This window comes from Lampetra planeri, chromosome 15, assembly GCF_965212315.1.
Source record: "Lampetra planeri chromosome 15, kcLamPlan1.2.h2, whole genome shotgun sequence".
NCBI classification, from domain to species: Eukaryota; Metazoa; Chordata; class Hyperoartia; order Petromyzontiformes; family Petromyzontidae; genus Lampetra; species Lampetra planeri.
In genome coordinates this window covers 9675768-9690234 of record NC_136121.1, presented here as the reverse complement: position 1 = coordinate 9690234, position 14467 = coordinate 9675768, and the positions used below count along the sequence as shown (strand labels likewise).

At 54.9% G+C, this 14467-nt stretch overlaps 1 protein-coding gene across 4 annotated transcripts in view; it reads right to left on the bottom strand.

Annotated features, from left to right (window-relative positions):
- Positions 1 to 14467, bottom strand: part of LOC144722700 (arf-GAP with Rho-GAP domain, ANK repeat and PH domain-containing protein 1-like) — a 76955-nt gene that overhangs the window by 13944 nt on the left and 48544 nt on the right. For all 4 annotated transcript variants that reach the window (XM_078601021.1, XM_078601022.1, XM_078601023.1 and 1 more), the window contains exons 13-26: positions 12772 to 12971; positions 12217 to 12302; positions 11416 to 11598; positions 10087 to 10261; positions 8468 to 8575; positions 8134 to 8278; positions 7748 to 7850; positions 6237 to 6633; positions 5284 to 5347; positions 4634 to 4797; positions 3971 to 4186; positions 2654 to 2759; positions 866 to 1013; positions 351 to 419 (exon numbers count right to left, since the gene is read on the bottom strand). In XM_078601021.1, the coding sequence (XP_078457147.1) occupies positions 351 to 419; positions 866 to 1013; positions 2654 to 2759; positions 3971 to 4186; positions 4634 to 4797; positions 5284 to 5347; positions 6237 to 6633; positions 7748 to 7850; positions 8134 to 8278; positions 8468 to 8575; positions 10087 to 10261; positions 11416 to 11598; positions 12217 to 12302; positions 12772 to 12971 (2164 nt within the window). The remainder of the gene's footprint in view (positions 1 to 350; positions 420 to 865; positions 1014 to 2653; positions 2760 to 3970; positions 4187 to 4633; positions 4798 to 5283; positions 5348 to 6236; positions 6634 to 7747; positions 7851 to 8133; positions 8279 to 8467; positions 8576 to 10086; positions 10262 to 11415; positions 11599 to 12216; positions 12303 to 12771; positions 12972 to 14467) is intronic.

The window sequence follows — 14467 nt, the reverse complement described above, 5'->3', positions numbered from 1 at the left end:
ACATTGCACAGGACCCTCCTGAAAAAAAAGTCATGAGCGAGGCTTTTCTGTGTAAGCAAGAGGAATAATAATTATACCAAGTCGCAATAACCCTCAGACGGCAAATACGTGAAATATATATTTGTGTGTGCGTGTTTAGTTATTGGTGATTGGGCGAAGATCATCAGTCTGTTCTGCCTGAGCACCTGGTTTAGTTAGCTTTCATCCTGGGCCAAAACTGGGCCAGACCTGAGCCAGAACTGGGCCAAAACTGGTTCAGAACTGAGCCAGAACTGGGCCAAAACTGGGCCAGACCTGAGCCATAGCATGGCTGATGATACGTCGCCTCTTTCGGTGGTGTCTCCTCGTACCTTGACCGTTAACCCCTTGATGATGAGTTCGATCACGCGCAGCACGTTCTGGAAACGCTCCGCATCAACCTGGTGGAGTTGAGGCAACCACGGTTACAAAAATTACGGTAAAGGTAGGGGGGGGGGGGAGCAAAGGAATCGGCTCGTGCTCAGGCGCGAGATGGATCGTTGCATCGCGAGACCGTGAGGGGGGAGGGCCTTCATCCAGTAGTGGTTAGATCATGGCTGGTGATGATGATGCTGATGATCGGTGAGTAGCGATGAGTGACGGAGCCATCAATGCTGTAACAGTTGACGGAGCCGACCGGTGAGGAGGGTAATGGGTGAGGAGGTGCGGTGAAAGGTGAGGGGGTGCTGTCAGTAACAGGCGAAAGGCTTCACCCGGGTGAGCGGGTGAGGGCTGGATGACGGGTGAGTGAGCGATGAGCAATGGGGCGAGAGGCGAGGGGGGTTGTGGATAATTGGGAGGCAGCAGAGGGGGGTTGTGGGTAACGGACTGTGGGTGAGCGCGGCACCTCGAACACCCTGTCGTAGTTGTTGATGAGAGCCTCCACCACGTGAACCTCCTCGCAGCTCGCGCCCTCCGACTGGAAGAGCGTCGGGCCGAACACGATGCCCAGGTTCCGCGCCGACATCTGATTCGAGTTGGCGTTGAGCTGCACGCTGTCGCCGCGGGCGACGACGACCGCAAGGCAAAGTGGGAGGGGGCGGCAGCAGCGTTGGGAGTTGCAAGGGGTGTGGAGGCGGCAGCAGCAGCAGCAGGAGAATCAGCAGCAGGAGACACAGCAGCATTAGAAGCAGGATCAGCAGAAGCAGGAGGAGACGCAGCAGCATTAGAAGCAGGATCAGCAGAAGCAGGAGGAGACGCAGCAGCATTAGAAGCAGGATCAGCAGAAGCAGGAGGAGACGCAGCAGCATTAGAAGCAGAAGCAGACGCAGCGGTTGCATGCGGCATCGGTGATGGCAAGACAACAGGGGCAGCAGCAATAGCAGCAGCATCAGCGACAACAGCAGCAGGGATGGAAACAACAGCAACAAAATTGGCATTGGCGAGTGCATCGTTGTGTAGGGCTGTGACTCCTTGTGATTACATGAATTGGTACGATCAGGGCTCGCGATATTTACAGGTTTCATAATCAACGTTTTTGAGTTTAGATCGCGTTATTTATAAATGTGTCGTAACCCTCCACCACCCGACACGGCCAATCAGTAAAAAAGTGTCACGTTGACAAAGACAAATTAGTTCACTGCATTAGCCCACCGGTGTGTTGAAGCGCGAAACCACAACATTTACAATTTGAGTACGACGTTTCGCTGGTAATTGCATCCAGCATCATCGGGCAATTCGCCAGAAAATAACGCGATCTAAACCCAAAAACGTTGATTATGAATAATATTGGTCGCGAAAGCCTACGTGTTAAATTGACAGGTTTGTTTTTTTGGTTTCTTGTTTGTTCAGTCCGGTTTGTGCAGTTTTGGAAAAAGTTTTGGTTTGTGCAGTTTTGGAAACTTCCTTAGACGAAGTAAAGCATTCTCGTCTCGTTTGAAAAACGACGATTCACACGTTAATTTGAGGCTTGCATCACGAGTGTAAGACACTATTATAATCTAAGGATCAGCGCATCGGTTTTGAATTTTGAATCTGGAATTCAGCCATCCATGACTAAACGGAGATTTTCAAGAGTAGCAGGTTGATTTAAGTGAGGATTTATTGAGGTTTATTTAGGCACAGGTCAAACCCATTGGCCAATAAGTTATCATTTTCAATGGGGATCTGTTTAAAGCAAAAAAAATACCATCAAATAAACCCATAATAATAATTATATGATATTTTAACTTAGGCTGAATAAATTCCAAGTTTTGACTTTCACGTGACAAACATAGCGGCCAAAGTTGTCCGATAGTTTGTGCATAAATATGTTCGCTCAGGCGATCCCAGAAGTAGTTCTGTGAAATCTGCTTCTGCAGGCCATTTTCGAACCAGGGGGCAGTTGCACCGCTCTGCGAAAGTTCCGGACGGACACTCTCATCTCGCAGCTACGAAGCCGAGAGCACCATCGCGATAAAATCAGGAGCAAAAAGAAGTGACACAATTTTTTTTACTTGTCACAAACAAAAACACAATTCCGTCTTTTTTCCGCACACGAACAATACTCGCTCATTATTAGCTAATGGTCCAGTCCGGCACTTAGAAGCCAATGCGTGTGACACTGAAAGACTGAAAGACATTGGACTGTACCACTGATTGCGGGGCAGTGGGGGGGTGGGGGGGAGATGTCCCAGTGTTGCTAGTTGCCTCTCACCAGTAGAGGTGTTCGATGAGAGCCGCAAGGGTGGCGCGGTTCACGTGCGGCAGCTCCTTCACGAGTTCCTTGTACCTCTGCAGGCGTTCCCCATCGTCTCGAATGTCTGCGCACGTGACAAAAAAACGTTCGCGTTTTTGTACACAAAAATATAAAAAAACACAGCCATCATTAAATGTACCGCAACGGCAACGGTGTTATTATTTAGCCATGACCGTCTCACGGAGTCTCGGGATTCGTTTTCAAGAGGCTCACGCTCTTGGGATGGGGAGAGCGGGAGAGCGGGAGCAAGAGGTCAGGGGGAGAGAGGAGAGAGAGATGAGAGAACCGAGAGGAAGGAAGAGAAATTCAGAAGAACAGAGAAAGGCAGGGAGAGAGGCAGGGAAAGAGTGGGAAGAGAGGCAGGGACAAATAGAGAGAGGTGCGTGGTAAAGCAGAAGCCGGGAGAGCAAGAGGTGAGGATAAGAGAAGGGCGATAAAGTGAGAGGAAAGGAGTGCGAGAAAGAAAAAGCATGGGGAAATATAGAGAGAGATTCAAAGTGAAGGAGAGGTAGGGAGTGAGAGAGGCTGGGAGAAGGGGGGAGAGGGTTGGGATGCAGAGAGATGTTACGATGCAGAGAGAGAGAGAGAGGCAGGGGGTGGGATGCAAAGAATTGTTGAGATACAGCACGAGAGGCAGGGAGAGAGGCGTGGAGATCGAGCAAGGGTGGCACAAGGCAGGGAGAGAGAGACGGAGAGAGACAGAGAGAGGAGACAGAGAGGCGTAAAGAGAGAGATTGGGAAGTGCGGAGGAACGAGGCAGGAAGAGAGACACATGGAGAGGGGGAGGTGCAGAGAGAGAGAGAGTGATTGCAAAAGAGGAAGAGACAAGGGAGGGAGAGAGAGATGGAGACGCAACAAGGATCACGGACGAGATCGAGACACACAGGGGGGGAGAGAAGCAGAAAGTGTCTCATGTCCGAGCTTATTTGGCGTGACCAGCGGAGACCGGGAGAGAGGTTCTCAATTGGATCTACGGGGAGGGCGGACGGTTTGCGTGGCGCGTGCACAGAACTCGCCGCCGAAGTCGGAGGGACTTCGCCCGCCGCCTCGCGCGCTCGTTTGCACAAGTGAGCCGGCTCGAATAAAACGACGAAATAAGCGCGAACACACGAAACACCGTAACGGCGAAGATGCAACCAAAAATCAGGGCCAGAGAGCAACAGATTGGAAATCGGAGCGACAGAGAGGGCCGAGAGAGGGAGGTGCTGGGCTACTGCGAGGGGGGGGGGGGGCGGCGGTGCCTGTGGGGGGGGGGGGGAGTGTTGGCCAACCGACCCGCGGCGGCTCGTGTCCACGCGAGGCGAGCGCCGGCCGGCACGGCGCCGTCCTGCAGCTCGCGCAGGAAGCGCTTGAGGACGTTGGCGACGTCGTCCACCGAGTGCTCGCCCTCGCGGAGACGCACGGCGCGCGCGTCCCGCCAGAACTCGGCGAGGAGCGCGTGCGTGCGCGAGTTGGTGCCACTCTTGCGGTAGATGCCCTCCGACGTGAGCCCTGGAGAACGCGGCGCGCGCGGACGCGTTTGAGACTTCTTGCGCGCCGTACCGTAGCCGGCCGCGCGAAGGAACAGCAGGCCACGACGCAAATCAGGTGCACGCGCATCCGGCGTATGAGAGGCTGGCAAGTTCGAAAAACGTGTACTCGGCTATTTCAACGACGCTATTTGGTATTTTAGCAGGCGAGGCCCACCGAGCTACGTAGATCTCTTTTCAGAAGCGACCCGGCCATCACAAATGATTGCTCAACGAAGCGGCTCATCGCCACGTGGACATTCGCAGCAGCAGCAGCCAAACGTCACACGCTGACAATGTAGCCGCGACTCAGGGGAGAACGTCCAGACTTCCAAATACACAGCAGGCCGTCCGGGTTGGAATTGACCCCCCTCTATCGCGGGCAAGGTGCACGGCGCGTGGCGGCGGTGCGAGCACGTGGGGGCCGCACCGTACTGCGTGATGTACTCCATGCAGCGGCCCAGCACCACGGGGACGTCTCCCTCCAGCAGCTGCTGCTCGGCCAGCAGGCGGCCCCCTCCCCGCGCCACGTTCTCCAGCGCCAGGCGCCAGGCGGCGAAGTTGAGCCGCGTGTCGCTCTGCACGTACAGCATCCTGCGACCGGTGGGGGGTGCGGGGGGGCAGCGGGGGGTGACGAGGTTTGTTGGGCGGGTGGAGGGGGCAGGGAGGGTGGGGGCTAGTGGGGTGTGTTGGGTGGGTGGAGGGAGCCGGGCAGTTGGGGCGGGTGGGGCCGGTGGGGCGGGTGGGGCGGGTGGGGCTAGTGGGGGTGTTGGGGGGGTGGAGGGGGCAGGGCGGGTGGGGCTAGTGGGGTGTGTTGGGGGGTGGAGGGGGCAGGGCGGTTGGGGTGGGTGGGGCTAGTGGGGCGGGTGGGGCTAGTGGGGTGTGTTGGGGGGCTAGAAGGGGCAGGGCGGTTGGGGCCGGTGGGGCGGGTGGGGCAGGTGCCTCGGGCACACCGCCTGAGGGAGGTGCCACCTGCATGTGGCACAAATCTTTGGTGGGGTGGTGCTGGCACCGCAGCAGCCTTGTACCGTGCGTGCCTTGCCGCCGTGCGTGGTCACATTTGTCTTGCGGGGCTTGTACCTTCGTTTCTCCACCAGGATGAGCGTCTCGTACTTGTCGATGACGTGGTCCGACATTCGTACAGCTGCCGATGGACACAGAAGCCCGTCAATGACCACCAACACGAGTCTCGCAGACTCACGAGGAACAAGCTGGCCGTGTTCTATTGCAGCGAGGGGTGTGCTGCATTGCCATCATCGGACGCAGCAGCTTGTGCCACTCAACTAACCACACAACCCAGCTTCCTGTTTTACAACCATCGGGAAATGTTATTGTTGTTGTTGTCAATGTGTTTCTCTGCCCCGACTGCTCGTGGAGCAGTGGTGACCATTCACGTTGGAGAGTGGCCCACGGAAATGGATATTGTAGAACTAGACTTAAAGCTTTCGTGACTGCAGGAATTCATATTCTTTGGGTCTTTCGGTAAAGCCACGTAGATCGAAAAATAATAAAAACAATAAAATAATAACAACAATATCACGACGTTTTGATCGCAACACAAGCAATCGTCATCAGGTGAAAAATATAGCAGGAGAGCTGCTGAGGCTTTACCGAAAGACCCAAAGAATATCGTAGAACTACTTCTGAGATCCCCAGCAAGTGACCTTTGGCCGGGAGCAGCACTTACCCACCCGCCCTGCGCCGCAGACTAACGCTCACTGCGTGACAAACAAAACCAACTGTTCTTAACTCTCAGAGCTGAAATGATAGCAATGTTAAGTGCGCACCCAAATCCAACGTGATGATTTGTTTGTGCAAGTCACTGATACCAAGACCATCGGCCCACTACATCCGAGAACCCACTGAAATAACTCGCAGCCGCCCGGGTTGTAACCCCAGTAGGCCCGGCAACCTCCTGCATGAGACTAAAATTCAACCTTTTGAATCCCGGTCCCATCCACGCCCCCCTCCTCCCCCCGGCAAACAAAACCTCCGGCTGGCTCGACGCACGAGGGGAGGGACCTCTCACGTACAGATCTCCTGGAGCTTCTGCAGGTTGACCACCACCTCGGTGCCCTCGAGGTCATCACCGTCGCCGCCGCCCCCGCCGTCCTCGCCACCGCCACCGTCGCCGTAGTCGCCGAAGTCGCCGTCGTCTGCGCCGCCGTCTTCGGCAACCTCGTAGAATCCCTCCTGCGAGGGCGACGCTCGGCCCAGCACCCCGGACGACTGCCTGTGGGATGCCGCGTCGGCCTGGGCGATCGCGGCGGCCGGCGTCGCGACGACCGCGCGGAAGCGCAGGAAGGCGCCGTGCAGCGCGAACACGGCCGGCCGCCAGCGGATCTGGCTTCGGCCGTCGCGGCACAAGAGGGGGCCCACTCGGTCGAAACCGCGGCGGCAGAGGGCCTCGGCGCCGGGCCACGGCAGGGCCTGCGGCGATAGAGAAGTGCCGTTCGTTTCGAGTCGTCGTCGTGGTTACCGTCGTCGTAATCGCCGTCTCAATCGTCAGCGGCAGCGTCGTCGTCAGCACGATCGTCGTCGTTGTATTTTTTAAATATCTATCTTTTACATTTTTTTACAAAAGCGCTCGGTCCAGAATGCGAGCGACAAAAAAGAAAAAGAGACGGCGTGTATAGATATTTTGTGGACAAAAACCTGAGGCACGGTGCTCACGGGGGCAAGGGAAACTGGAGAAGGATGGACCTCACTATCCTTACTAAACGTAGGGACAACGATCGGGGTGTGGGGGGGGGGGGGGAGTGGAGTTTCTTTAGGGGAAGGGAAGGAAAAGGAGAAAAAACAAGGGGAGGGTGTGGGGGCTGGGGTGCGGATCATTGTCGTCATCGTGTTGATGATCGTACCGCGAACCTCTGGCACGTACATCGTCGATCGCATCGCGCTCAGAAGTAAAAACGGATTTGGCAGCATTTCACGATCGGTTACTATTAAGTCGATGACGTCACGCATAGAAATTAGCACTGCACCATGGACACATGGCACCAATTGGTCGCTTTCAATCATATAACAATTGTATAATGATAAAACATCTGAATACAAGAACTTGCATTTAGTGTTGGGAAATCGGCAGGAATTAATGTACTTTTGCAATTTGTACTTTTTAAAAATCCTTTATATTAAGTTCACTTGCTTGCGCGCTTACGACCGTGCAAATCTTTCGGTCGTATTTTAACCCACTTCCCGTGATCCAATCGAGCTGACATTTTGCACACAGACTTGTTGTGCGTGACAATTTATTTTCGTGAAAAAATTTTTCAAAAATTTTCCAATTTTTAGGAATTTTTTTTTTCATATTTAATTAAAAATACCAATGTGATGAAAATGAAACTCCTACTCAAGAAAAACAGAAATGAATAATAAAATAAAACCGATGCCACGCATATAAAGGATTTATAGTGAAAAACTTTGTTTTTACGGGTTAATTTTTTTAACAGCGTGCTACATTTTCTACATTTTGCACTCCCCATCGAACTGGGCCGAGAACGCCGGCGGACGAGGAGCGAGCGGCACGGGGAGGGGGCCGCACCTTGAGGAGGCCGAGGACCCACTCCCTGTGCGTGGTGGCGCAGTCCGACCCAAACAGGAAGAGCTTCTCATTTTTGGTGCAGATCTCAAAGGTGTGCTCCATCCTGGCAAGGGGGACAGGGGATGTGTCAACGGGAGGGATGTAGGTCAATAGGGTCGTCACAAACGCTCCCATCGCTTTCTTCCTTCTCTTTAGATCCCAAAGCCGTTGCATAAATCAAGAACCCGTTCTCCACTGTGCGGCTCCGAGTCGTTGCCTCCTGCTACACAGGTGACGCATCCTTCGAGGGCCGCTCTTGCCATGCCCTGTCTTTTCCCAGCGTGGAACTCGGCACGTTCCTGCTCCGCCCCCCTCCCCTCCCTCCCCTCCCGTCCATCCCTCCTCACCCGTGCGCGTTGTGCGAGTGGGCCCCGCTCACGGCCAAGCTGACCAGGTCCTGCAGCTCGACGCGGCCGCTCGCCGTCGCGCTGCGCTCCGACTCGTAGTAGCTGAGCGCTCCGTTCTCCAGCACGCACCAGCGACGGCAGAAATCTAAAACGCACCCACACCCCCGCCCGCACCGTGACCACACAGCCAAAAGGATTCAAGCGTTCAGTCACCCGGCGATGTTACCGCGCCGGCGGGAGAAGCTGCTGCGGCGTGGGCCCCCCAAACGACACAAAGCGGCGGCGGCGGAGCGAGCTCGGGGTGTCTCTTTTTTTTAGTTCAGAGCGTCCTCACCTTCCTTGGGCTTGCGGTCAACCAGGACCTTGGTCGTGGAGGCCGTTTTGTAGAGGTAGCCCGAGACGATGGCCGGTGACGAGGGCGGCACCGTGGCTCCGGGTATCGCTGCGGTCGCGGACAGAACACCGGAGGCGGCGGGGGGAGGGGGGGGTGTGTGAGCGGAGCATGTAACTAACTCCGGTTTTTTTTTCTTTTCTTGTCGTACGGCAGATGATGTCGACGCAGAGCAATGATTGCAATTTCACATTCCAAGCCGGATAACCGCGCCAAGAGCAGCGGAGTGGTGTAACATCGCTGTGACGTCCCCTTCGTATTTTGTGGATCGGGGCATTGCGTCGTTAGACGTTGTACGCTCTCTGTCCTTGATGACCACAGTCGCACACCGGAGATTTATTGTAACTTTCCATTCGTGGCATCTGGCAGGGTTTGTGAGGATACGATACCGGGTGGACCATGGACTAACTCCGGTGCGAATCCACACGCGGGGGGACCAGCATTTACGAGGCTCAACAGCGCCATCAGTGTACCGCGGTGCGAACAGGCGACACCATGGGGGCGTTCACATGTCCATGCTGCCCCACCTTTGCCAACCCGCACTGACCAGCATGGTGGGGTCCAGCCTAAAAACCTCCAAGATGTGCACTGTGTGTCGGGGGGGGGGGTGTTCTCATCCAGTAGCGGAGTGAACAATAAGTGGCTGCACGTATATGTCTTTGTGTCCGATTTCCGTGGCCACACGGCTCAAGAATGCAGAGGACTGCTGAGCTGGCACCACACTAATTACACTGGTCAGACACTTTTTCTGGCATAAGGTATTCCAACGGCTATAAGGTAATTTTGGGGTGCTGATTCCAAATCAGTTTTTGTCTATCACATCAGGTTTTTGAGATACAAAAAATTGAATTTTCAATAAAAACTGTGGAAGAAAAATATTAAATAAATGTGGATATCTACATAAAATGATATTGTAAACACACTATCCTAAAAATACAGCACCATATGTTAACAATAAAGCAGTCACTGACAACTTGCAATCATAAGTGATAGAGTTAATTTCGGGTAAAATCAATGAAAATGGGGTATGCCGATATATAAAAATGAGATGTGATAGAGCAAATCTGAGATCAGATTTGGAATCAGCACCCTGAAATTAGTCTAAAACAGCTGCAAAAGTCCAGGCCAGAATTTTTTTTTTTGTTGACCAGTGTAATCTGGGTTCGAATCCGGGTTTCAGTCACCCGTGATGAAGACCAGAATCCTCAAGCGTAGGGAGTTGATGTTCTCAGCCCGGTCACCAATAATTCCCAAGACAAAGATCCCCCATATAGCCTTAACAGACTCTTGGGGCAAGTGCTGTTCGTGAGCAGCACCTATGAAGGCTGGCACGGTACACGATGGGGTGGGTGGCCAGCACCACGCCCGACCGCCTTACTGGCGTTGGCCAACTCGGGTCGTCGGGTTGCTAGCGCGGCGCGCTAACCGCTACGCTACTGAAATAACGCCGCACACACACGCTACACAATCAAGCGCGACAAAATGTGGTTTTCGCGCTTGATTTGGCCAATTCTCGATGGCGTGGCCAGTAGCGCTACGTCCCGCGCCGAGTGGCCACGCACTCGAGTTGCGGTTCTGCAGCAGGAGCTCGGTCTGCAGGCGCTGTCCCGCTCGCTGTGCCAGCTGCAGCGGCGTGGCGCCGTCCGGCTCGCCCGCACAGCACAGCACGCTCGCTCCGCAGAACACGAGCGCCAGCGACTCCAGCATATTGGGGGTCACCACCGCCCTGCACAGCGCCTGGACCGGGGGGAAGAGGAGTGGGGGGGGGGAATGAGTCAGTGGGCCCAAAGCGGTCAGGTGGAAGAACTGAGCGTGTGGGCGGGTGGCTGGGAGAGTGCCAATGAGGTGAACGCGCTCGCGTGCGAGTGCCGATGTGGTTTGGTTGGGTGGGGGAACGGGCGAGTGGTCTGCGTGGGTGGGTGCCAATGCGGTTAGAGGGGCGAGTGAGTAGTTGAGGGTCAGTGTGGTAGGATGAGCGGGTGAGTGAGTGAGTGCCATGGTGCTGGATTAAACCGTCCCAAAGCATATTCTTGGTTCTTTCGGTAAAGTCACATTAGAAGGGATTTTGTGGATTTCACACCTGATGATGATTGCTTGTGTTGCAGTCAAAACGTCGTGAGAATTGTTATTGTTTTATATTTGTATTATTTTATTATTTCCCTTCTACGTGACTTTACCGAAAGAACCAAGAATATGAATCACTGCAGTCACGAAAGCTTTAAATAAAAATTTCGTCCCAAAGCAGTTGCAATTGCTCAAGGATGGCCATGATGCGACTGCAATCCGTCTCGGCTCGTCTGTCCACGAGCTCATAGAATAAGTTCTGACTTGTAAGACACGCGGTATTCGCTCACTCCTAGATTGAGAGAGAATGACTCAAAGGTGCCAGGAACAAGCGGGAAGGCAGCCGCACGGTGAGCCGACGCTGACGAATGCCCAAGCTCTGCGGTCCTCTATACAAGAAGATGTGACCAGCCAGCGAATGAGTGTGGGCGGAATCCGCAGCACCCGGAGAAAACCCCACGTGTGTGAGGGGGAAACGCTCGATCCCATTCATACAGACGCAGGTGGACTGCACATTTCAGCTGTAACTGCCTTCTGCTGGCAAGCCAGGGGTATGGTACCTCCTCCTCTTCGACGCCCATGGGAAGGCAAAGACTTATGACAAAGCTAATCGCCACCTCCGATTCGCACAATTGGCTACGTTTAACATACACACATACGCACGGGGAAGGGAATTTCATTCCGCAGCATTCGTGTGGCCGTTCACCAGCCCTCGCCCCACCAGTGCCTGGATTACGACCACCACGAGCGCGAGTCTCATGGACGCTCACCGTGCGCACGTCGACTCGCCGCTCGGCTCGACCGAGCGCCGCCGCCGCCATGCTCACCTGGTTGAGCTCGCTCTCGTTGCCGAAGCACGGGTGGTAGCAGCGGTAGCGGCCCTCGCGGTACTTGGAGAAGACGTACTCGCGGCGCCGCTCGGCCTCCGAGCTCGGGTCCACGGCCTCGCTCGGCGGCACCGACGCCGCCCAGAACTTGTTCACCTGGGCGTTCCCCAGCTCCTGGAAGAGCTGCCTCGTCACGCGAAGATCAACAACCCACGTGCAGCCATTAACAGACTGTTGGGGCCGAGCGCTGTCAGCGAGCACCTATGAAGGCCGGCACGGCACGCGAGGCGGGTGGGGTGGCCGGCAACTACGCCCGGCCGCCTTTGTCTCACGCAGTGGCGATGATTTTTTTTACACACGCACCATTTGTCGACCTAAGGGAGGCCCAGGACCAGTTCAGATAATTATTGTCACTGGGTGTTGACCGTGAGCGGGAACCGAACTCGCCCACGGGCGTGCCGGGTTCGTGGCGCAGACGATCTGTGTTCGCCGACACGGCGGCAACGAGTCACCGAACCCCCCGACGAGGATTTTAGGAGGCCGAGGGAACACGTAGGGGGGGGGGGGGGGGTGGTTGCGACAAATTACAAATTACCACCGAGACGCGACCAGGATGGAACTCGACGCGGGCCAGCACGTCGCCGTCGCCGCTCGTCCGTTCGGACGCGACGGTCCCCCCCGGAAAACCATCCGGCCCCGCGGGGGTTAAAAATCGAGAGGTCAACCCTGAGTAGCATCTATTTATTTATTTATTTTCGTCCACGAGAACGCACGCTCCGGTCCTCTCCACCGCAGACCGACCTCGATGAGGTTCTTGGTCCAGATGTTCTTGTCCATCTTGAGGCTGCGCACTTTGGACACCGTCTGCCCCAAATTTCGGTGCTCGCCTGGAGATGGTGCGCACGGGAAAACAAAACCCGACGGGGAATGAGCTGTGCGGCTCCACGCACCGTCGCCGAGGTGAAGGCAAATCGGCTCGCCGGCGGAGCAGTCACCAAATAATTTTGAAAAAACTTCCCACTGTGAAACGAGCCCTCCCTACCCACCAAAAAGATGACCCCGGTGTAGTCTGTAACAGACTGTTGGGGCAAGTGCTGTGAGCGAGCAGTGCCTATCAAGGCCGGCACGGCACACGAGGGGTGAGTCTCCACCGCGGCGACGTTTACACATCGCACCAGGGACCCATTTGAGGCCGAGTCGACCTAGGGGAGGTCCAGGACCGGTTCAGATAACCGTCACCGGTGTTGGTGCCGCGAGCGAGAATCGAACCCGAGGTCGCCGGGTTCGAAACGCAGCGCTGCCGCAACTGCCGCCAGCGCTGTCAATGCCCTCGGCTCTCTGTTGCCGGTCAGTTACCGGCGCAGCGCTTGCAGATGACGACGCAGAGGTTGACGGAGGCCCAGTCGGGCCAGGCGGCGCCGCAGTCGGCGCAGCGGCGGTTGTGCTCGTTGGCCCAGATCTGCTCGGCGACGTCGGAGTGGGAGAGCGAGGTGGCGATCGCGTCCTGCATCGTCTCGAGCCACTCGTCGCGCTCGCGCTCGTTCTCCGCCACGAAGCTGCGACGGCACAAATCGCGCGACACCCTCGAACGCCGGTCGACCGCGCTTGCCTCCCGCGGAAAGGGAGCCGACGCTTTGAAAACTTTCCAGCTCCGGTTGGAAGCCATACGTGCATTCCGTTCGTCCGTTCGTCCGTCCGTGAGTAACGGGCGAGGAAACTGTAACTTTTGGAAACGCAACATGTTCGTTGGGCGGTGTTGTTATCGACGAGCGTGTCGAGGTTTGTTGTCGTTGTCGGTGCTTGTGCGCCAGCAAATAATTTGTTCAACGCTAAGAAAGATTATGCAATGTGAGCGAAAACGTCCATGTAGAATTGTGCCGTCATTACGGACTGACCCGATTGAACACCGGCTACGGTGACCAAGGAGTTACCGTTACTTGCAGACACAAAACCAGAGCAAAAAACCAGAGCAAAAATGTTTGTAAACAAGCGTTTCCCCCTCCCCCCCCCCCCCGACAGCTACTCATCGCGAAATTCTTCAAGAAGACCAAACGCACGTTGGAAAGTGTTACGTAATCCACGTGGCAAGCACGATTTTCACCAACTGTTTTTTTTCCCGCTTACAATTATTTTCCATTCGTGCTGCCGGCCCGTGAGCAAATCACCAGGAGGGCGCGCGATTTGCATCGGATCTCGGAAGCTCTTGCAGGGTTGAGCCGACATCGTGCTTCGATAGGCCACCACCACGTGCACAGCAGAGGACAGCACAGCAACCATTGTTGTGCTGTACTTGTAAAGTAATGACATCGACGCTGCCCATTTGCAGCAACGCGCACTAGTCAGCAGAGGTGTGGACTCGAGTCATGTGACTTGGACTCGAGTCAGACTCGAGTCATGATTTTGATGACTTGCGACTCGACTTGGACTTGCATAACAATGACTTTGTCCCACCTATGAGATGTGGACTCGAGTCATGTGACTTGGACTCGAGTCAGACTCGAGTCATGAATTTGATGACTTGCGACTCGACTTGGACTTGCATAACAATGACTTTGTCCCACCTCTGCTAGTCAGCAATGCGAAGTATGGTCACATTACCCCCATGACCTGCAAACTATGGGGGGCAGGGGAGAGACCGTGATTCTACAGTGGATTGACAAGCAGCTGCACATGTATATATTTCCATCACGCTTTCAGAATCATGGCATGAGCTAAACTAAATCTAAAGTCATCTATTTTATTATTTCAGAGGCGACCTGGCTGCACATGACAGCTCATTGAAGTGCCTGATCATGACATGTGAAAATTTATAGTTGTAGCCAAATCATCTAAAGGCATGTTGTTTCCAACTGCGGAGGGGTTGGGCAACACTGGAGGAACCCGGAGAAAAATCCGAGAAGCGAGAACACGTGAACTCCAAATATACAACAACAGGCATTGACAGGGTTCGGGTTCAAACCCACGAATTCCTGCGTAACAGGCAAGGGAGAAAGCATATCGCCACCGCGGTAATCAAAAGCTTTGTGCTGACGCAGCAAGTGCAACTTTGGAT